The sequence below is a fragment of the Haliotis rubra genome, unplaced genomic scaffold (genome assembly GCF_003918875.1).
Source record: "Haliotis rubra isolate DU_JTF1 unplaced genomic scaffold, ASM391887v1 Scf203, whole genome shotgun sequence".
In the NCBI taxonomy this organism is placed as follows: domain Eukaryota; kingdom Metazoa; phylum Mollusca; class Gastropoda; order Lepetellida; family Haliotidae; genus Haliotis; species Haliotis rubra.
In genome coordinates, this window is record NW_025766037.1 from 408932 (window position 1) to 433098 (window position 24167).

Below are 24167 nucleotides of genomic sequence, written 5' to 3' on the forward strand. Positions count from 1 at the left end.
TCGCCTGATGGTCACATTGAATGAGTGGGACTTTCCTCCCATGCCGAAGCCAATGTCAACAGCACTGTGCCACTTCCCCACCAACTGCAAACAATCACAATTACAGTCCAGCAGAAAACTTTTTGTGACGGTGTTTGGTCACTTTACTCAAAGACTACAAGTACAATCGTTTTCTAATTTGGCATGAGTGCAGGGAGAGGAACACCCAGGTGTGCTATTGATTCATTTACCTGTGCTGAACCTTTCTCGCACACCTGGCTGTTTCTCTCTCTGCACTCCTCCCTCGTAACAAATAGTGAAATGTGTCAATATCTTAATGATAATTTGTTAAACAACTTTTTTATTAATAAATCATAATTCATGAAATTCAAAATTCACAATGGTAGAACAATTATAATGTATCATGCTAAATTATAAAACAATTGTACTTGTAGTTTTTGAGTAAAGTGACCAAACACCATCCCAAAAAGTTTTCTGCCAGACTATAGTTAAAGGTAGGTCTGTTTATAGAAAACAGTTACTATGGTAAAACCACACTTTCTTAAACTGGGCAAGATGGATTTGTGCCTGTGGTTGGCAGCTTGACTCCTGAGAGTTTCTAGGACTTCAGTCCTGCCCCACAACGCAGCACATGTGATACATTTGGTCTCACCTTAGGCAAGTGAGTATGATCAAAATTGCCCCTGTTCACTCAACAGAAAATGAGTAACTAGTGGGATAAGTCATGTCACGATTAACAGCGTTCGAAATACCTGCCTGCCCGACCGCCCAGGAAGGGTTATTTTCAACATGGACTGCCAGATTCTCAAATTCACCCGCCCGATGGTCGGGTTAAAATATACTGTAAATCATGAAATTAATGCGTCACGAATTTAATGCGAGTGCAAGGGTCTAGTCTAAAATGCGTCACGAAATTAATGGGAGCTCAGGAATCTGTGTTGATGATAAAATGTGACATCCTGAATCTTTGGTGTTCTTTTTCTTTTCACTCTGTAATGAGGAAGTGACCTGTATTGCTGTAATGTGTAGTGTCAACAGATTTACGTTTTCTGTCTTTTAATTTTTAAAGTTCTCAAAAGTAGACATGGTCAGACTGAAATGCGTCATTATAATAATGCGAGAAGAGTACAGACGCATTTTGCACATTAATAAAATGCTCGCATTAATTTCATGATTTACAGTAGACATGTATATGAAGAAATGTAAGACACTGCAGGGGTCGAAAACTTGTCCTGCAGGGGTGTCAATTACTGTCTTTATGTCAATAGAATACAAGCACCTGTCTCATAAGGATACTGTATCGTTATAATGAGAAACATAATTATCAGGACTTTCATTAGTCTCATATACTTTTCAAATGTTAGTTTTCCCTAAAGAAATTAATTACACATGCCTAACAAAATGCCTAAGACCTGATATGCAGAAAGAAATGATTCTGTATTTAGGAGACTTGCTGATTTGGACTCTAGAGGTGTCTACAGTCATCAGCTGTGAGGATGAAGGCCACATAACCCCTGATCTATAATTGTATGTGGCAGAAGAATGGAATGTTTTGGATATAAGTTGGGAACAGACTACAGTCCATTTGATTCCATTTGAGACCGAAGAATCGTTCACTGACACAAAATCTAATAGGTGCAACAAAACCAAAGTTTGCAGAGTCACATGAAATCGACAAACCAACTGTGATGATTTGTCTCATAATTTTGAACAACCGAATAAAAAAGTTGTTTAACAAACGATCATTATTTTCTTGTCACTTTTCTCTATTTTTTACAAGGGGGGACAACTTGCTGGTAGAACAGCCAGGTGTGCGAGTTTTACATGTGAAATTGAAATTTCACTGCACACGTAACACTCCTGTTGATTACTTGGCTGTTCTGGCGGTCTAAGGGTTACAAATTATGGATGTCAGCTTCTCTAATATGAGGGACATGACACATTGGAGTATATTCTTACTCCTTCATCAGGTGCAGTGAGTGAGTTTAGTTTTACGCCACTTTTAGCAATATTCCAGCAATATCTCAGGGGATGTCGCCAGAAATGGGCTTCACACATTGTACCCACGTGGGGAATCGAACCCGGGTCTTCGGTGTGACGAGTGAACGCTTTAACCACTAGGCCACCCCACCACACCTCATCAGGTGAAGAAAACTCCAAAGCAGACAGCTATGCTGAAGTGATCACACATCACGGTTGAAGGTCATTTGTGGTGTCCCCCGCCATGATATTCCTGAAATATTGCTAAAAGCGGCATAAAACCCACTCACTCACTCACTCCCATAAATGATTTCCAATTATTGGATAATGTATAACCACTAACAGTTCTGTCTTCAATATCCTCAGCAACGGCCATCTCCGCCAAGAGAGAGCACTTCTTGTTTACGTCATCAGCCTGGAAACAAGAACCTAATTTAGACCATAGGGCACCAGTTGATGTTTTCAGAGAGATGCCTACTGTATTGTATGTTTACGTGAGACATCAGTCATCTTGATCTGCTTGTGTAGTTACATTTTTCGTAATGGTTTTATGTGAAGGTCTTATCTTGCATCATCTTCGGACCTCTCTATTTTCCTCTCTTTGGAACAACTTTTAACAGTTACAAAGAGTGGAGCATCACAGCCTCAAGTTGACCTGAGGTCTGCTGGATGACTCTTGGAGTTTGCCGTCAGTTGGAGATACTTAATGACAGTGTGACTGCCAAGTCTGTCCACAGTCATCAACCTGTGAAGACCCGGTTAGATATGTCTTCAACAACCCATGCTTGACATAAGAGGCGAACACTGTACAACCCCCCAACTGCAGCCATGCATCTGGAATATTGCTGAGTGTGGCGTTAAAGAGCAAAAAAACAAACTTAATTACTGCCACCAGTTAATAGTAGACTATGCATCCTCCAAAACATTTTCATCCACCATTTCAGATACTAGAAATCGTTGGAGGGGTTCATGCTTAAAAGTAGCATATATATTTTACACACAAAACATCATGCATTTCCTGCTTTGTACAACGGCACCCAGAGTACCTTTGTTTAAGTACAGTCCATAAAATTGAAAAATGCATAAACCCTCTAGGGAATTTAGGGTTTTGGAGAAATATTTTTTCAAGTTTTAAAACTATAAACTACATTTGTGTCCCCTCAGGCGAATTCGAGTAAATTTACATGATTAAACTTAAGTTTTTGAAAGAACAAATCATCTGACAGTTACTTTAAATCCAACTTGATTTTTTTTAGACTAAGTCCAAATCCATGGAAAACATAAAAAATATAAAAGCCAAAAATAGCAAAAGGCACCACTTTGGGATCTACCTCATATATGTGTCATGTTTCGTTGAAAGATATTGAAAGGTTTTCAACTTGTGCTCCGGAAACGAAGGTCAACCCTCCTTTTTGAGACTAAGATCAAATCGTTTCCATGGAAACCAAGAAAAATAAAAATGACAAAAATCTGTAAATGGCAAAAGGTACAGCTTTAGGTTCTGTTTGATATATCTACCAATTTTTGTTGAAAACGGTTTTTGTGTAATGCTCCGGAAACAAAATGATGACGGATGGACAGACGGACGGACAGACAGACAATCCCCGGCGTTGACTAAAAATCTTCACTCAAAAAAATATGGAATATTGCCACTGCTGAAAGTATACATCACATGCTGCAGTGAAATATGGTAGAGAGTGACTAACCTGCTGGGGATTTGTGGGAGTCGGGAAACAGGTAGCTGGTGCAGTCCACTGAAACAACAAGCTTCCATGTTATTCCATAATCACACTGATGAGTAATGGACAAAGTAGATAAATCTCACTTTTTTAGATATCAAATATTCAGTGAGAGTAAGTACAGTTGAATGCCGCTTTTAGCAATATTCCAACAATATCACATCGCAGGACACTAGAAATCAGAATCACACACTGTACCAATGCGGGGAATCAAACCAGGGTGTATAGCATGATGAGCAAATACTTTAACCACTAGGCTACCCCACCCACCCCCTGTCAAATATAATGGTAGCTGGTGCAGTCCACTGAAAGAACAAGCTTCCATGTTATACATAAACTGCATGATGAGTCATGGACAAAGTAGATAAATCTCACTTTTTTAGTCAGGTAAAATAGCAATATTCCAACATCAAGGACAGCACAATGTTTGGAATCAGGGTGAATAACATGATGACAAATATCTGCTACTCCACCCCCCTGTTATAACTGTCAATGACTGCACCCCACCGGTCAGGTAAAATAGCATCAAGAAGCAATATCAGTGAATCCGAGACTATCTGTTTATATGACTGCCCGTAAAAAAGACAGAACACACATAAACATAAACATAAACATAATCTGTGTCTAGAACGGCCCAGCTCAAAATGAAGTGATTGTACCAACCACTTGCTGTATATGAGGGGCAGTGGGGTAGCCTTGTGGTTAGAGTTCGCTCGTCACACCAACAACCCGGGTTCGATTCACCTCATGGGTACAATGTGTGAAGTCTGTGTAAACATTTGAATAATGAACTAAAACATTAGAGGTTCCTTTAAATTCACTATCACCCTAGTTTACTGTTATGTTCTGAACAATATGTGGAGGCTTTAAGAAAATGGTTTGGCATCTTTTGGTTAAAGAAAGTGTGATTTTGAGCGACGATTTTGTGGAAAACAAAAACTGAGGCCCAGTCCTGACCCCAAACACCACTGGTTCCCGTGTGCATACAATGTATCCCAACTCACCACTAGCCTTGGATGTGACAAGGTCGGCTGGCTTGAGACATACGCCTCTCATGAGATCCGGGATCTTAGATTTGATCTCATCACTGAGACCCTGTTCACGCCCGAGAAGTGTGACCTCCATCTTGTCTCGTGGACACGTCCCGTCGTCGCTGGTGGTGTAGCAGGCGTAGTACATGAGGTACTGGCCATCGAAGTGGATGATCTTGAAGCTGACTGCAACAAGAACCATTGTGCGACACTTTGTAGTTTGCCGAGATTTAGAGCATGTTTCTGGTTGATAATATTTTTTTTATGCTCTACCTGTCCCACACTTCAGTCCATTGAAAATACATGACCATTTTCACAAAAAAAAATTGATTTGTTCAAAATGCTGTACATTTCAGTTGTATGTGTACTTTATTTGTCAATATTGAAAAAACACTTCATCATTAAGTTTAAACATTTGACAGTAGTGTCTTTTCTCTCTTATCAGTTCCCACAAAGGAATTTCTGCAAGGGAGGTAACTCTCGGATACTCTGTTCTGTAGGGTAAGTAACTCTGCCACAAAGTGTTGTTGGTGAAGCAAATTTGAGCTCTTAGGGAAACTATCTCTACCTTGTGATGTATGAATATAATTGTTTAAGACTGTGATGTAGGAAACATAACTTTGTGATGTAGGGGAAGTAACTCTTCTAAACTGTGCTGTAGGGCAAGTAGCTCTGCTAAACTGTGCTGTTGGCGAAGTAACTCTGCTATACTGTGTGGTTGGGAAAATAACTGCTACCATGTGCTGTAGGGGAAGTAACTCTGCTAAACTGTCCTGTAGGGGAAGTAACTCTGCTAAACTGTGCTGTAGGGGAAGTAACTCTGCTAAACTGTGCTGTAGGGGAAGTAACTCTACACGTAGGCTAAACTGTGCTGTAGGGGAAGTAACTGCTACACTTACACCAGGGGTAGACACTGTCTTTCCCACCGAGGCGTCCGAGAAGATAAGCATCAGGCTCATTCCTTGAGTGGAGTTTAGTCAGACTGGACAGAGGGTCCTGGCAGAAGCCCTTCCTGAAACAGTGAGTGAGTGGTTGAGTTGGTCTTTGTGCTTTAGAGTGAGTGAGTGAGTGAGGGAGAGAGTTTCCCCTGGATGTATGTCTCAAAATTACCAGGGAGTTTGGCAATAATAAAAATCTTCACGAAAAAAACAAATTCAAGCCATGTGATGGAGGTCTGAACCAGACAATCCAGTGACTAACATCATGTAGCAAAGAGTGGTGTAGATGGGTAAAGCACATACAGTGTAAAGAGATCATTGGCTGGACCACTCACTGGAACCAATCAGTGTCTTGATTGGTTGGATAAAGGGAGATATTACATTGGACAGTTGTATGTATTCAAAGTTAAGGAGGAACATGGTGTGCACAAACTCATAATGTGTTGGTGATGTGTTGGAGACTTACATGCTGCCGGTGTAGAGGCCGTCAAGGTGACCATTTTGATACCTGTAGAACAACACACTGGATTCCATCTTATTGAAGGTGAAGCGAGTCCGCGCCACCTCGTACCACAGGCCTACCATCTGACAACAAACATATACAGTTCCATCAGTTCAACCACCCGACAACAAACACGTCAACCACCTACAGTTTAACTATCTGACAACAAACATGTACAGTTCAACCACCCGACAACAAACGTGCACAGTTCAACCACCCGACAACAAACGTGCACAGTTCAACCACCCGACAACAAACGTGCACAGTTCAACCACCCGACAACAAACGTGCACAGTTCAACCACCCGACAACAAACGTGCACAGTTCAACCACCCGACAACAAACATGCACAGTTCAACCACCCGACAACATGCACAGTTGTACAGTTCAACCAACCCGACAACAAACATGTACAGTTCAACCACCCGACAACAAACATGACAGTACAGTTCAACCACCCGACAACAAACATGCACAGTTCAACCACCCGACAACAAACATGAACAGTTCAACCACCTGACAACAAACATGTACAGTTCAACCACCTGACAACAAACATGTACAGTTCAACCACCTGACAACAAACATGTACAGTTCAACCACCCGACAACAAACATGTACAGTTCAACCACCGACAACAAACATGTACAGTTCAACCACCTGACAACAAACATGTACAGTTCAACCACCCGACAACAAACACATCTACAGTTCAACCACCTGACAACAAACATGTACAGTTCAACCACCTGACAACCAAACATGTACAGTTCAACCACCACCTGACAACAACCATGTACAGTTCAACCACCTGACAACAAACATGTACAGTTCAACCACCTGACAACAAACATGTACAGTTCAACCAACCTGACAACAACAACCATGTACAGTTCAACCACATGCGACAACAAAAACATGTACAGTTCAACCACCTGACACAAACATGTACAGACAGCAACAAACATGTACAGTTCAACCACCTGACAACAAACATGTACAGTTCAACCACCTGACAGCAACAAACATGTTCAGTTCAACCACCCGACAACAAACATGTACAGTTCAACCACCTGACAACCAACAACAAACACATGTACAGTTCAACCACCTGACAACAAACATGTACAGTTGTACAGTTCAACCAAACATGTACAGTTCAACAACCAAACAAACATGTACAGTTCAACCACCCGACAACAAACATGTACAGTTCAACCACCTGACAACAAACATGTACAGTTCAACCACCTGACAACAAACATGTACAGTTCAACCAACCCCTGACAACAAACATGTACAGTTCACCACTGACAACAAACATGTACAGACAGCTGACAACAACCATCTACAGTTCAACCACCTGACAACAAACATGTACAGTTCAACCACCTGACAACAAACATGTACAGTTCAACCACCTGACAACAAACATGTACAGTTCAACCACCCGACAACAAACATGTACAGTTCAACCAGCTGACAACAAACATGTACAGTTCAACCACCTGACAACAAACATGTACAGTTCAACCACCTGACAACAAACATGTACAGTTCAACCACCTGACAACAAACATGTACAGTTCAACCACCTGACAACAAACATGTACAGTTCAACCACCTGACAACAAACGTACAGTTCAACCACCTGACAACAAACATGTACAGTTCAACCATCCGACAAGAACCATGCAATAGGATCACAAGCATGTCAACGGCTAAAAAATCTGACACAAACACATCTCCAGCTCAGCAATCACACAGACATGTACAGCTCCACCATTCACCCTAGTATCAGGGTCCCCGGCTGAATCCAGAAGCCCCAAAGGATCCACCAGTATACAGTTGGAATATGTCTGACTTCATCATAAGTAACATTCATTGACTGCAGCATCATCCGTGTGAGCACATTACCTGCAGGAAGACGAAGTGCCGAGTGAGAGGGATGTCGTCGAAGGTGCAGACCTTCCGCTGGATCGAGTCTTCGTCAACCTCCGGGGCCTCGCACAGATCTGAAACAGCAGACATGATATTGAAGTGATGAGGTCTCCTTACTTCAGTTGTGGGTCCGAGTCACAGGCCCTCGTGTCTTTGCGAAGATTAAACATTTTAAAAATATTGTTTTTGAGATGATCCCCGACTCGAAATGCTTCACAAGGCTGGAAACTTCGGTGCACCCCACCCGCCTGTTTTGCTGATCGCTACGCTACCATCCCATTCGATCGATTAAACCTTAATGTAAATATAATCATGGATGATTGGCCTATCGAGCACCACTGATGACACCTACCAATTCTTTATTGTTATTTCTCCAAGTCGATTGAAACCTGATTTTGACTCTTAACTAAACGATCTTGACACATGTGTCCGCACAAAACGGGGGTGTGGTCGAAGCAAGCCCTCTGGTTGGTTGATGTTTGTTAAGGAGACATTTAAAACTGATGCATTCTTTTAAGAAGCCATTGCTGGAAAAAAATCTTACATTTCCTCCAAGTCAAGCAGTCGATGAAAGTAAATATTCCCGCGAATTTATGAAGAATGTGCAAATTTACAAGCGTTGGCCAATCAGAGGAATGTGGTCCGAGCAGCAGGAGACAATGTACAACAGCAGAGTATCAGTATTACCCTGCACTCATATTAGGGCTGTAACGATGCATCGAACTATCAATTTATCGCAATTGTTGAGTCTCCGATAGCAATTAATCGATGGTAGAAATGAAAAACTATTGATGCATCGATAGTATGTGTGACTACCGATAGGTTAGTAATTGACTTCCGTTGATAAACGTGCGGCGCAAAAAACAGGATGTCTGGGTGGAGACTTGCAGCTTCACTGAGTTTATGTTTTAACTGTTTACTTGATCTGGGTTTCAAGTTTCTTGTCAGTTATTTAAAGAGACTGAAACTACTTCAGCTTGTTTTTATTTCATATTAACTATACATTCATTTGGGAAATGACTTCAAATGAGACAATTCAAGGAGAAAAAAAAAACTATTTGCATTAGTTTTTTTCTCCTTGAATTGTCTCATTTAATTGTCTCAATAGTATTGCAATGGCTGCAATAGACTATCACTAAAACAATAGTATGTTGCAATAGGCAATACCTATCGCAATAGTTGTTTCCCCCTCAATAGTCACCCCTAACTCACATACTTTGGAGATTGCCTTTCTCTCACACAATGTTTTACCAAAGTTGTAACTGTCTGTAAAGAGTTATTGTCTTTTTCATTAGTGAGTTTTGTCCTATTTAAGGACATCTCATCTAGACTATCTTGTCAACATTGTTGTTGACAGTCAGGATCTGCTGATCAGGTGTTTTAGGCAGCACAGCCACATTGCTCTACCATCAGCAAGCTTCCTGTATCCCTCTGCACATGTCATCGTATCCCGATTGATGCTCATGCTGTTGATCACTGGATTGTCTCGTGAAGTATTAATTACAGACGACCACCATGTAGCTGGAATATTGCTGAGTGGGGCATTAAACACAAACACAGCTGACGTTTACGTCATCGAACTGTGACATTTCTAGGATATTGCTGCCTGTGTCTTAAACATTCACAGACTCACAACAGGAACATTTTACACAAGAAATATTAAAAATCCTGATACAAATGTTGTTTATAACTATCGTGTTGGCATCGTAGGGACGTTTCCTCAGCTGCTCACCATAGTTGGAAACGGCCAGGTCGTCGATCTCCACGCAAAGGTTGGAGACGTAGAAGTACATGCTGGTCAGGGTGGCGTCCTCGATCCCCTTCTCCCGAGACAACACCTCCACAATCAGCTTGTTGCGCAGACATATGCCGTCAGCCCCGATGCCATAGCACGTGTACAGAACCGCTACCTCATAGTCTGTGTACACGACCCGCATTGTCACTGAAAAATTAGCATTGTGACTGAAACAATCATTATCACTGACACAATCATGATTATCACCAAAAGTCATGATTATCACTGAAACAATCATGATAATCACTGACACAATCATGATTATCACCAAAAGTCATGATTATCACTGAAACAATCATGATAATCACTGAAACAATCATAATTATCATGGAAACAATCATAATTATCATGGAAACAATCATGATTATCATGGAAACAATCATAATTATCATGGAAACAATCATAATTATCATGGAAACAATCGTGATTATCATGGAAACAATCATAATTATCATGGAAACAATCATAATTATCAACAATCAATCACTGATAATCATGGAAATGGAAACAATCATGATTATCATGGAAACAATCATGATTATCATGGAATCACTGGAAACAATAAATCATGGAAACAATTGATTATCACTGAAACAATCATAATTATCATGGAAACAATCATGATTATCATGGAAACAATCATAATTATCATGGAAACAATCATGATTATCATGGAAACAATCATAATTATCATGGAAACAATCGTGATTATCACTGAAATAATCACAATTATCATGGAAACAATCATAATTATCATGGAAACAATAATTATCATGGAAACAATCGTGATTATCACTGAAACAATCATAATTATCATGGAAACAATCATAATTATCATGGAAACAATCATAATTATCATGGAAACAATCTGAAATAATTATCATGGAAACAATCATAATTATCATGAAACAATCATGATTTATGGAAACAATCATGATTATCATTGAAATAATCATAATTATATCATGGAAACAATCATAATTATCATGGAAACAATCATTGATTATCACTGGAAACAATCACAATTGGAAACAATCATGATTATCATGGAATCACTGAAATAATCATAATTATCATGGAAACAATCATAATTATCATGGAAACAATCATAATTATCATGGAAACAATCATAATTATCATGGAAACAATCATGATTATCATGGAAACAATCGTGATTATCACTGAAACAATCATAATTATCATGGAAACAATCATAATTATCATGGAAACAATCATGATTATCATGGAAACAATCATAATTATCATGGAAACAATCATAATTATCACGGAAACAATCACAATTATCATGGAAGCAATCATAATTATCACAGAAACAATCATAATTATCACTGAAACATTTGTAAATATCACTCACCCAAGTGTACTGAAACACTTCTAAAATGGACAAATTATTATTAGTGATATTCGACTTATACTACCCATCAAAAGTTTAGACTCACTAGTACTTAAAGCAGTCACTATATGTTATGCATGATTACATCAAATTCAACCCAATACATACCAAAGGACTATGGTGGCCAGAACATCAGATACAGACAACTGAGGCTACATGCACAGTAAGAGCTATCTTACCTTCTTTCTCTCCATCGAAGAAGACAAAATGTCCAGGTTGACCACGTTGCGTTAGCTCCACTGAAGTAGCTCGTGCACACGATGCCCCATAAGTCCTGAACATACACAACACACATTTATACAGAGTTTGTGTGCATGTGAATGCTGAAAGAAAGTGTGTCAGCGTATGGTGTGACACTACGCTGTCACCTTAACCTAACACAAAAATTATTATTTTCATCAGGCCAGGAGGCAATAATAGCAAATTAATATTGAAAGACATCTCCAAAGTTTGCAGTGTTTATCAATCTGGTAATAATCAGATGCAGGGTTTTATGCAATGTGCAAATGTGCGTCTAGTATGCACAAATGTCAGAATGGACGCAGAAAAAAAGTCATTGCATCCAGAGGGATGCACAATATTATTCACTGTACCCCAACACATCTATGACTTTGCTAAGCGTTTGGTTGTTTGTTTCATTCAGAGCAGTAACGAGAATCATTTCACCCATTAGTCCACATGATCAATGATTCAATTGATCAAGGCTCTACAGAAATGATCAAAACATACAGTTCTCTACACCGTTACTGCACAAGACCCTCGTTTTGCCTGTAAGGACCCCAAAAACTAATAATAGAGGGTCCCCAGGACCCCATTGTTTGTGAGTAGAAGTGAAGCCTTGTAGATGATATTTGTTCTATACAAGCCACCTATGACATATTGCAGGACCATACAGCAAACTTAGCACAAGAGAATTGTGAAACAGAGGAACAGGATCATGAACTGACCATGCACTACCATATACTTACTACGGGGTACTTGAATAAAATTTGGAACATTTTTCCAAATTGTCTGTTAGATTAAATGTGTCATGTTCTGGTTGTAAATCATGAGCCGTTCTGAACAACAGTCCAAAGACAGAAACATTTTATAGGTACTTTGTCATGGTGATGGAGTGACTCTGTGACTTGATGGTATTCATAAAGTTGTATATCATTTCTTGGTGGTCAGGTGGTGGTTTTGTACATGCCCTGACGATGCTATGATGTCATGAACTTGATGATATCACAATGCTATGACATCGCTGCACTGCAAGTCTAATGGCAGAACCGTGTTCAGAGATGTACTTTTTTCATTGAAAACTAAAGAAGAGTGATTTTTGATGATAAATAGAATCTCACTCTCAAATATCAACTCGTTGTGATATATTTGATATCAAAAGACACTTGGGTGAGATTCTCTATGTATCCGGTGTAGGCCATGATGGAGGTGTTCATCTAGTCTACAACCAGCAAGCTGGTACCAGTGGAAAACTCACCTGTATCCGGTGTAGGCCATGATGGAGGTATTCATCTAGTCCACAACCAGCAAGCTGGTACCAGTGGAAGACTCACCTGCGTGGAGGACTCACCTGTATCCAGTGGACTCACCTGTATCCGGTGTAGGCCATGATGGAGGTGTTCATCTAGTCCACAACCAGCAAGCTGGTACCAGTGGAAAACGTGGAGGACTCACCTGTATCCGGTGTAGGCCATGACGTTGGAGCCGTCATCCAGGATCTGTATCCGCCTGCGGAAGTTGTCCCAGGTGCTGCCACCCCAGATGAAGCGGGTCGTGGCAACTGTGTACCAGTCTCCGCTGAACTGGAGAACAAGGGCAGATAACTCTCAACTACATCTCAGCAACACAGACAAAACGCATGTTACATAGAGTTTTACCAGTCAAGGTAAACGTCATGTTTTACATACAAGGGGAGACAACTCTGAAACACTCACCCTATTCATGTCAAAGTTCCGCTGGGCGTTGATGAACTCGTCCATGCACTGCACCTTGATGTAGTCTGAAACAACAACTTCAGCCATGAGTCTGTCATGGCAGCTGCATTCACAAACTAATTCACATTCTATCAGGAACTAATTGAGAAGTACGACAAATCAATCCATAACTGTACCCTGATCTCCAAATTCACCTGATCTAAATAGCTAGGTGATCTAAAATGTAAACAGACACAGAAAATGTCAACAGGCCAGCCAAACTCACCTGCCGAGATTCTGCCAGCCAAGGCAGCTTGACTGATGGAGCTTGGGATCTGACACAGGTCTGTAAACAGAATCAGCATCAGTGAGCAGCAACAACAGGGCTCCATTGGTCAATTTCATTTTCAAAGCCTTAGATAAGCTTCAACTTACAACGTTCTAGATAAGCTGTGTTGCACACCTTCAACTTTTAAAGTTTCAGAGAAGCTGCATAGCTCACCTTTAATTTACAAGGCTCCAGAGAATCTGCATAGCTCACCTTCTACTTACAAAGCCCAAGATAAGCAGTGTAGCTCACCTTAAACTTTCAAAGGTTCCGATAAGCTGCACAGCTCACTTGCACACTAGCAGTGCTCAAGATCGGCTGGACATATTTTTGGAGCTCTTTTAAAAAATCTATATTCCATATCCACCCCATCCCCAAAATATATGCCAGTCGATACATGATGGCTAAAGAAACTTCCTGAAAAACTGAACATATATTTTTAAACAATTTGCATGTCAAACTATACCACTAAACATTTGATAGCAATTATCTGTTGTGTAAGATGTTGTGCAGATAAATAAACACTTCGCATAACAATAACAATCTGTTTTGTGAAAAGGTAGAAAATAGTGAATAGTGTAGTAATATCTATTGATACCACCAGAGACCATATATGGTCTCTGATACAAACATTATATGTGTATCTTCTGTTTGATACTCGGGTATAACAGGATGAAATAAAGTATATACATTCCATGTCACTCACCAAGGTCACTGTCCTGCATGTCATGAAGGCGGACGCATCCATGTCGGATGTAGGTTTCCATCTGTGTCCGAGTTTCACGATCAACTCGCAAGTTTTTCGATATTATCTCCACCTGTATCTTGTTGTCCTCACAGGTGCCATCAGGTTTCGTTCCCAGGCACCAGTAAACCACTGCATTAGTGTAGTCTGTGTAGATGACCTTCAAAGTCGCTGAAACCCGTGAAGGTCTGGGTTAGAATGAACCTTCAGTAACCCATGCTTGTCGTAAGAGGCGACTAACGGGATTGGGTGGTCAGGCTCGCTGACTTGGTTGACACTTGTCATCGGTTCCCAAATGCGCAGATCGATGCTTATGCTGTTGATCACTGGATTGTCTGGTCCAGACTCGATCATTTACACAGACCGCCGACACATAGCTGGAAAAATTGCTGAGTGCGGTGTAAAAGTAAACACACTCACTGACTCAAAGTCGCTGAAATAAGTGCTTTTATTACCTACGAGAGTGAAAATATTTGGGTTCATATTTTTGGGATGGGCAAAATATCACTTTGTCATGGTGATGTGACGTCATGAACAATGCTGTGTGTGACTCACTTACTGATGGTGACTCACTGACTTACTGTGACTCACGGTGACTGACTTGATGTGACTCACTTACTGATGGTGACTCACTAACCGACTTACTGTGACTCCTGGTGACTTACTTAATGTGACTCACTGATGGTGACTCACTAACTGACTTACTGTGACTGACTTACTGTGACTCACTAACTGACGGGTACCCTCTGACTGATGTTGACTAACTGACTAACGGAATGATTCTTACGTTCAAGCTAAACTTAAAATGTGTCCATGGTCTGATTTACCTTGTACATGAAGAGTTTAGCAAGTGCAAGACTTAAACCTCTTGATTTCATATGTTCAGGATAATGATAAAATGGGCCCAGCAGGAGATGTGAGTGAGTGAGTGAGTGAGTGAGTTAATATTTAGCATCACATCGGCAGCATGAGACGTGAAACACATATATATATAACTCATACCTTCCATATTCCGGAAAACGTAGGTGAAGTGTCCGGGTGTCGACGTGTCCGTCAGTTGTATGAACTCTGTGGGGCGGCAGCCATGAACATCTTTGCTGAAAATATACACCATTCCACATATACCACATTACAAAAACGAACATGCAAAACAAAAAACTAGCCCTGTAGTAACACACAAATGCTTACTTGTATCCCCTGTATTACCACACAAATACTTACTCGTATCCCCTGTAGTAACACACAAATACTTACTCTTATCTCCTGTAGTAAACAACACAAATACTTACTCAGATCCCCTGTAGTAACACACAAATGCTTAATTTCTTATTTGTTTGTGTCAAAAATATACTCGAATCTCCTGTAGTAACACACAAATACTTACTTCAGTATCTCCTGCAAATGCCCCTTAACATTGTTATCCCCTGTAGTAACACACAAATGCTTACTTGTATCCCCTGTAGTAACACACAAATACTTACTTGTATCCCCTGTAGTAACACACAAATACTTACTCGTATCCCCTGTAGTAACACACAAATACTTACTCGTATCCCCTGTAGTAACACACAAATACTTACTCGTATCTCCTGTAGTAACACACAAATACTTACTCTGTATCCCCTGTAGTAACACACAAATGCTTACTTGTATCCCCTGTAGTAACACACAAATACTTACTTGTATCCCCTGTAGTAACACACAAATACTTACTTGTATCCCCTGTAGTAACACACAAATACTTACTTGTATCCCCTGTAGTAACACACAAATACTTACTTGTATCCCCTGTAGTAACACACAAATACTTACTTGTATCCCCTGTAGTAACACACCCTGTATACCCCTGTAGTAACACACAAATACTATCCCCTTAGTATCACCCTGTAGTAACACACAAATACTTACTCATTATATCCTGTAGTAACACAAATACTTACTTGTATCCCCTGTAGTAACACAAATACTTACTTGTATCCCCTGTAGTAACACAAAAATACTTACACAAATGCTTACCTGTAGTAGTAACACAAATACTTACTCAGTATCCCCTGTAGTAACACACAAATACTTACTGTATCCCCTGTAGTAACACAAATACTTACTTTACTGTATCCCCTGTAGTAACACACAAATACTGTACTCAGTATCCACCTGTGTATCCCCTAAACACAAATGCTTTACTGTATCCCCTGTAGTAACACAAATGCTTACTTGTATCCCCTGTAGTAACACACAAATACTTACTGTATCCCCTGTAGTAACACACAAAATACTTATCCTGTAGTAACACAAATACTTCGTATCCCCTGTAGTAAACACGTATTACCCCCTGTAGTAACACACAAATACTTACTCGTATCCCCTGTAGTAACACACAAATACTTACTCGTATCCCCTGTAGTAACACACAAATACTTACTCGTATCCCCTGTAGTAACACACAAATACTTACTTGTATCCCCTGTAGTAACACACAAATACTTACACACAAATGCAGATCCCCTGTAGTAACACAAATACTTACTTCATCCCCTGTAGTAACACACAAACACTTGCTTACTCAGATCCCCTGTAGTAACACACAAATACTTACTCAGATCCCCTGTAGTAACACACACACAAATACTTAGATCCCCTGTAGTAACACACAAATACTTACTGTATCCCCTGTAGTAACACATAAGGCGGCCATCTGGGCTGACATGGAAGTCCCGCAGCTCCGACGCCCACGACTGATTCCCCCAGATGTGCTGTGTCTTGGCAATTGTGTGCCATGAACCGGAGAACTGACAACAGACATTTGTTACTAACGTTCAACAGCTTCTTTCTCCATGCAATTTTATTTAGTTTTCATTTACTGATAGCAATGATACAAATAACATTTATATTTGAAGAATTAGGTCCCACGTTGGATCATTTCCATGAAGGATAGCTGACTGGCTCAGTTGACTCTCTTCACCTCTTTGGATCATGTGCAGCTGAAGGCTTTGTTTACTCTGAATAATATTCACAGAATGGTTTTGTTTACTTTATGGATCATATCCTGACAATTGCTTTGTTTATTCTTTGCATCATATCCATATAGTGAGTGAGTTTAGTTTTAAGCCGCACACAGCAATACTCCAGCTATATAGCGGCGGTCTGTAAATAATCGAGTCTGGACCAGATAATCCAGTGATCAACAGTATGAGCATCAATCTACGCAATTTGGATACGATGACACGTATCAACCAGGTCCACGAGCCTGACCACCGATCCCGTTAGTCGCACCTTACGACAAGCATGGGTCACTGAAGATCAATTCTAACCCGGATCTTCAAGAGTTCGTATCCATATAAAGGTTACAGTTACTCTTGGATAATATGCTTGTTCTGTTTACCCTCTGAAAGTCGAAATTGTCCTGGACAGGGATGAACTTGGTCATACACTCAGCAACAACATAGTCTGGAATTTAAACAGTATTAATTATTAAAATGATGTTTTTGTGACATAAGATTTTGCTTTTGTTTGTTTGTTGTTTAACGCCACACTCAGCAATATTCCCGCTATATGAGGGCGGTCTGTATATAATAGTCTGGACCAGACAATCCAGTGATTGACATCATGAGCATCAATCTATGCAAATTAGGATATAATGCATCAACCAAATGGGATGTATGAAGACCTTAAAGCTGAATAGAGATCTGGATCAAATTGATAAAGATTTAGATGCAAAAATACATTGTATTAGCAAAGATGTTATCGTAATACCAAACGATCTTGTATATATACCATTACTGATACATTGTCAAGTGAGTGAGTGAGTGAGTTTAGTTTTATGCCGCACTCAGCAATATTCCAGCTATATGGTGGCGGTCTGTAAATAATCGAGTCTGGACCAGACAATGCAGTGATCAACAGCATGAGCATGGATCTACGCAATTGGGATACGATGACATGTGTCAACCAAGTCAGCGAGCCTGACCACCCGATCCCGTTAGTCGCCTCTTACGACAAGCATGGGTTACTGAAGGTTCATTCTTACCCGAACCTTCACGGGTAATACACTGCCAAGACTTCAGTCTTCTATGCACTGTGTTCTAGGGTAGACACACTAGAGCAAGGTCATGATATCATACATCTCATGATACATATCATTATACCATCTGAGACCGATGGATTGCTCACTAACATAAATTGGATTGGAACAAAACCAAATTTTGGAAAGTCACATGAAAGCAACAGATTTCGACAGAAATTAAAATTTCACTACACATGCTTGTTGATTACTTGGCTATTCTACCAGCAAGTGGTCCCCCTCGTTAAAAAAAATAGCAAAAAGAGACGACAAAATATTGATAACTTTTTATTCGAGTGTCCAAAATCATGAGACAAACCATCAGAATTGGTCCGTTGATTTCACGTCACTGTGCAAAATTTGGTTTTGTTCCAATTATTAGATTCTGTGTTAGTGAGCAATTCATCGGTCTCAGATGAAATCAAACGTACAGTAGAACATATCATGATACACTGGTGGTGATATGCCTCGGTCCAAAACAGACTAGTACTACTACCACAGAGCACAGCAACTGTATGAACTACACAGTGCCATTTTAGAAAGTGGTCAAATGTAACATATGTTATATCTGGGATTACACTGTCTTAGTAAAGTACAGGTTCTAGTACTTTTTGGGTTGAGTCCAATCCGGGATTCAAACCCACACCCTCAGAGTCAGGCACCTAGACCGCTCAGCCACCGTGGCTTCCACAAAAATTGAAGTTGGACAACTGGTAGTCTAGACTGCGGACATTGTGTACCCCTCTGATAAGTTTTAATGGCATTGTGTATTTAATAGCTTTCGGCTGTGGGAGCCGTGCCAATTAACACTTATCAGAGGGGTACACAAGTCCGCAGTCTAGACTACCAGTTGTCCGACTTTCATTTATATGGAAGCCGCGGTGGCTGAGCGGTCTAGACGTCTGACTTTGTGTGCTGGCGATTAGGTGCCTGACACTGAGGGTGTGGGTTCAAATCCCAGATGGGACTCAACTCAAAAAGTACTAGAATCTGTACTTTACTAAGAAAGTGTAATCCCAAATATAACATATGTAGCAACTGCATGTACTCACAGGTACTGGAGAATGTAGTGTGAGCAAACCTGTGAAATAATGACGATTTGCTTTTTGTTTCAAAGACATATTTCCCATCCGATGTGAAAAGTGATTACTCATCCCAGTTCGCACAACATAAGCTTTCTTGACATTCTGTTGGGTAAGCATAAAAATGTCATCCTGATTCTGACAATTACTCAATTTGTAACTGCCAAGTAATGGTTATTGATGAGTTTTCAACATGGCTGTTGTGACTGCCATTTTGAAAATCAGTTTAAAACCTCTTGAGCAAATCCAGCTGTAAGATTGATTGCAAAAACAAGCCAAGCTGCCAATTGACTAGAACCAATGTTATCTGAGCAGATGTTTACAGTTGCTGACGCGGACAATCTACTGTGATCTTGAAGTATTTGTAAGGGAGTCTGGGACTGACCTTGTGTGAGCTCTCCACTGCTCCCTGCCTGTTGGAGCTCTACAGGGATGGTGCATGGAGCTGGAACAATGGCAAAATTAGGGTCAATGACGCTTTGGTGTAAAGGGTACAAGTTACAATTGTCATAAGTCTAAGTTAAAGTGTGAGGTTACAATTGTCACACGCCTATGCTAAAATATGAGGTTACAATTGTCATAAGTCTATGCTACAGTGTGGGGTTACAACTGTCATCAGTCTAAGCTAAAGTATGGGGTTACAACTGTCACAAGTCTATGCTAAAATAAGAGGTTACAATTGTCACAAGTCTATGCTAAAGTATGGGGTTACAATTGTCACAAGTCTACGCTAAAATATGAGGTTACAATTGTCACAAGTCTATGCTAAAGTATGGGGTTACAACTGTCACATGTCAACAACTGCTTAAATATGAAGTTACAATTGTCACAAGTCTATGCTAAAGTATGGGGTTACAACTGTCACATGTCAATGCTTAACTCTTGAGGTTGAAGACAAACTGTTATTCCAAAGACATTATATAAACTGTGAAGACCTACTCACATGGAGGCCAAACTCGGTCAACAACTTTGAGACAGACATCACCAGCACGCTTCTTAAGCCTGTCCAGCTTCTCAGCAGGGAGGGATGTTTCATGGGATAATATTTCAAATGAACTGAAGCCATCGCTGCATGTCCCATCTTCCTTGGACTGAAGGCAGTAATAAAACACAGCCGCTACGTCATCCAGGAACAGAACCTTCATTTTCCCTAGCAACAGAAACCAAGGAAGAAGTAGGTACATTTTCTGTTTGTTAAGTAGATGTTGATTTGGAGGCAGGGAGAGGTTGGTGTAGATGTTGAAGAGGTAGGGAGGTTGGTCACAGATGCTGAAGAAGGTAGCCGGAGGTTGGTGCAGAAGCTTGAAGTCTCAGGGAGGTTGGTGCAGATGCTTTGAACCAGGCTAAGGGAGGTTGGATTAGATGCTTGAAGAGGTTGGGACAGGGTGTATGAAGATGAAGGGGTGAGGAGGTTGGTGTAGATGCCGAAGACAAGCAGTGAGGTTGGTACCCAGATGTTGAATCAGGAGGTCCGGAGGTTGGTGTAGAAGCATGAAGGGTCTGGGAGGTTGGTGTGGTTGTTGAAGAGTGGAGAGGCTGGAACGTAGATGCACGAACAACAGTGGAGGTTGGTGTAGATGCTATGAAGAGGTAGGGAGGTTGGTGTAGATGCACGAAGAGGTAGGGAGGTTGGGCAGATGCTGAAGTGGTGGAGGTTGGCATGCTAGATGCAGAAGAGGCAGGGAGGCTGGGTGCAGATGCTTGAAGATGCAGGGGAGGCTGGTGACAGAAGAGGCAGTGGAGGCGAAGATGCTGAAGGGGAGGTTGGTGTCATGTAGATGCTGAAGAGGTAGGGAGGCTGGTGTGGAAACCCTAAGAAGAGGTTAGGGAGGCTGGTGTAGATGCTGAAGAGGAGGTAGGGAGGTTGGTATGCAGAAGCTGAAGAGGTAGGGGAGGCTGGTGTAGATGCTGAAGAGGTAGGGGGAGCTGGTGCAGAAGCCGAAGAGGGGAGGCTGGTGAGATGTTGAAGGTAGGGAGGTTGGTGCAGAAGCTGATGAGGTAGGGAGATGGCTGAAGAGGCAGGTGGAGGCTGGTGTAGATGCTGAAGAGGTGGGGAGGCTTGGTGTAGATGCTGAAGAGGTGAAGAGGTGGAGGCTGGTGCAGATGTGGAAGAGGGAGTGGGAGGCTGGGAGGAGGATGCTGGATGGGTAGATGCTGGAAGAAGGTAGTGGAGGTTGGTGTAGATGTTGAAGAGGTAGGGAGGTTGGTGTAGATGTTGAAGAGGTAGTGGAGGTTGGTGTAGATGTTGAAGAGGTAGGTGGAGGCTGCAAGGTGTAGATGTTGAAGAGGAAGGGAGGTTGGTGCAGTAGATGCTGAAGAGGCAGGGGAGGCTGGTGCTTGAAGAGGTAGGAAGGAGGCAGATGTAGTGGAGGGAGGTTGCGGTGTAGAAGCCGAAGAGGTAGGGAGGTTGGATGTAGAAGCCGAATGAGGAGGGAGGAGGCAGTAGAGGTAGAAGCTGAAGAGGTAGGGGAGGTTGGTGTAGATGCTGAAGAGGTAGGGAGGTTGGTAGTGCAGATGAAGAAGAGGTAGGAGGTTGGTGTAGATGCTGAAGAGGTAGGGGGGAGTGTAGAAGCTGAAGAGGAGGTAGGAGGTTGGTGTAGATGTTGAAGAGGTAGGGGAGGCTGGTGTAGATGTGAAGAGGAAGATGGAGGTTGGTGTAGATGTTGTAGAAGGGGAGGTTGGGTAGGAAGAAGGTAGGTAGGCCAGTAGATGTTGAAAGAGGTAGGGAGGTTGGTGTAGATTGGAAGAGGTGGAGGTTGGTGTAGATGCTGAAGAGGTAGGGGAGGGAGGTGGTGTAGATAAAGAAGAGGTAGGGGAGGCTGAAGTGTGGAGGCTGAAGAGGTGAGGGAGGTTGGTGTAGAGCAGAAGAAGTGAAGAGGCAGATAGAAGCTGAAAGAAGGGAGGTTGGTGTAGATGTTGAAGAGGTAGGGAGGTTGGTGTGTTGAAGTAGGGAGGGTTGGTCAGGTGAGAGGTAGGTAGTGGGGTTGGTGTAGAAGCTGAAGAGGTAGGGGAGGTAGATGGATGTTGAAGAGGAGTGGAGGTGAAAGAGGTAGGGAGGCTGGTGAAGAAGGAAGAGGGTTGGTGTAGAAGCTGAAGAGGTAGGGGAGGTTGGTGCAGATAGTGCTGAAGAGGTAGAAGGGAGGGTGGTGTAGAGCTGAAGAGGTAGGGGAGGTTGGTGTAGAAGCTGAAGAGGTAGGGGAGGTTGGTGTAGATGCTGAAGAGGTAGGGAGGTTGGTGTAGAAGCTGAAGAGGTTGGGGAGGTTGGTGTAGAAGCTGAAGAGGTAGGGAGGTAGGCTGAAGAGGTAGGGAGGCTTGGTGTAGATGTTGAAGAGGTAGGGAGGTTGGTGTAGATGTTGAAGAGGTAGGGAGGTTGGTGTAGATGCTGAAGAGGTAGGGAGGTTGGTGTAGATGCTGAAGAGGTAGGGAGGTTGGTGTAGATGCTGAAGAGGTGGGGAGGTTGGTGTAGATGCTGAAGAGGTAGGGAGGTTGGTGTAGATGCTGAAGAGTGTAGAGGAGGTTGGTGTGCTGAAGAGTAGGGGGAGGTTGGTGTAGATGCTGAAGAGGTAGGGAAGGTTGGTGTAGATGCTGAAGAGGTAGGGGAGGTTGGTGTAGATGCTGAAGAGGTAGGGGAGGTTGGTGTAGATGCTGAAGAGGTAGGTAGGTTGGTGTAGATGCTGAAGAAGTAGAGGAGGTTGGTGTAGATGCTGAAGAGGTAGGGGAGGTTGGTGTAGATGCTGAAGAGGTAGGGGAGGTTGGTGTAGATGCTGAAGAGGTAGGGGAGGTTGGTGTAGATGCTGAAGAGGTAGGGAGGTTGGTGTAGATGCTGAAGAAGGTGAAGAGGTAGGAGGTTGGTGTAGATGTTGAAGAGGTAGGGGAGGTTGGTGTAGATGTTGAAGAGGTAGGGAGGTTGGTGTAGAAGCTGAAGAGGAAGTAGGAGGTTGGTGTAGAAGCTGAAGAGGTAGGGAGGTTGGTGTAGATGTAGAAGCTGAAGAGGTAGGGAGGTGAAGAGGTAGGGAGGTTGGTGTAGAAGCTGAAGAGGTTGGGGAGGTTGGTGCAGATGTTGAAGAGGTAGGGAGGTTGGTGTAGATGTTGAAGAGGTAGGGAGGTTGGTGTAGAAGCTGAAGAGGTAGGGAGGTTGGTGTAGAAGCTGAAGAGGTAGTGGAGGTTGGTGTGCAGATGTTGAAGAGGTAGGGAGGTTGGTGTAGATGTTGAAGAGGTAGGGGAGGTTGGTGTAGATGTTGAAGAGGTAGGGAGGTTGGTGTAGAAGCTGAAGAGGTAGGGAGGTTGGTGTAGATGCTGAAGAGGTAGGGAGGTTGGTGTAGATGTTGAAGAGGTAGGGAGGTTGGTGTAGATGTTGAAGAGGTAGGGAGGTTGGTGTAGAAGCTGAAGAGGTAGGGAGGTTGGTGTAGATGCTGAAGAGGTAGGGAGGTTGGTGTAGATGTTGAAGAGGTAGGGGAGGTTGGTGTAGGAACTTACTTATAGTTGTTGGATAGGTAGACTCCCTGGTTGCCGTCACCATATGGAGTGATATATCCAAACTCACTCACATCCCGCTCCAGACCCATGAAGTAATCTGTCTTCATAATGTTGTGCCAGAAGCCTTGCAGCTGAAGCATATATCATCAGAACTGCTTATTACAGGCTGTAATACATAGGTATCACCTGCTCAACATACACATACTGTGTGAGAGCCTTGGAG

At 41.9% G+C, this 24167-nt stretch overlaps 1 protein-coding gene across 1 annotated transcript; it reads right to left on the minus strand.

The window, feature by feature from the left end:
• Window positions 1–26: 26 nt before the first annotated feature.
• Window positions 27–19900, minus strand: LOC124275820. Its single transcript, XM_046711501.1, has 17 exons — window positions 19854–19900; window positions 17709–17773; window positions 16989–17115; window positions 15329–15423; window positions 14288–14497; window positions 13540–13599; window positions 13275–13339; window positions 13015–13142; window positions 11520–11614; window positions 9864–10073; window positions 8108–8205; window positions 6155–6273; window positions 5650–5762; window positions 4724–4936; window positions 3687–3734; window positions 2324–2395; window positions 27–84 (listed from the first exon to the last, which is right to left on the minus strand). The coding sequence occupies exons 3-16, from the start codon at window positions 17102–17104 to the stop codon at window positions 2391–2393; spliced, it is 1575 nt and encodes a 524-aa protein (XP_046567457.1). The 5' UTR covers window positions 17105–17115; window positions 17709–17773; window positions 19854–19900; the 3' UTR covers window positions 27–84; window positions 2324–2390.
• Between the last annotated feature and the right edge of the window lie 4267 nt (window positions 19901–24167).

Coding starts and splice junctions, on each gene's coding strand:
- LOC124275820 (XM_046711501.1), bottom strand. CDS start 17,104: ATGGCACACAATTGCCAAGACACAGCACATCTGGGGGAATCAGTCGTG. Junction 10,074..11,519: donor CTTCGATGGAGAGAAAGAAG/GTAAGATAGCTC, acceptor CTAATTTTTCAG/TGACAATGCGGGTCGTGTAC. Junction 4,937..5,649: donor AGACAGTGTCTACCCCTGGT/GTAAGTGTAGCA, acceptor TTCTTGTTGCAG/TCAGCTTCAAGATCATCCAC.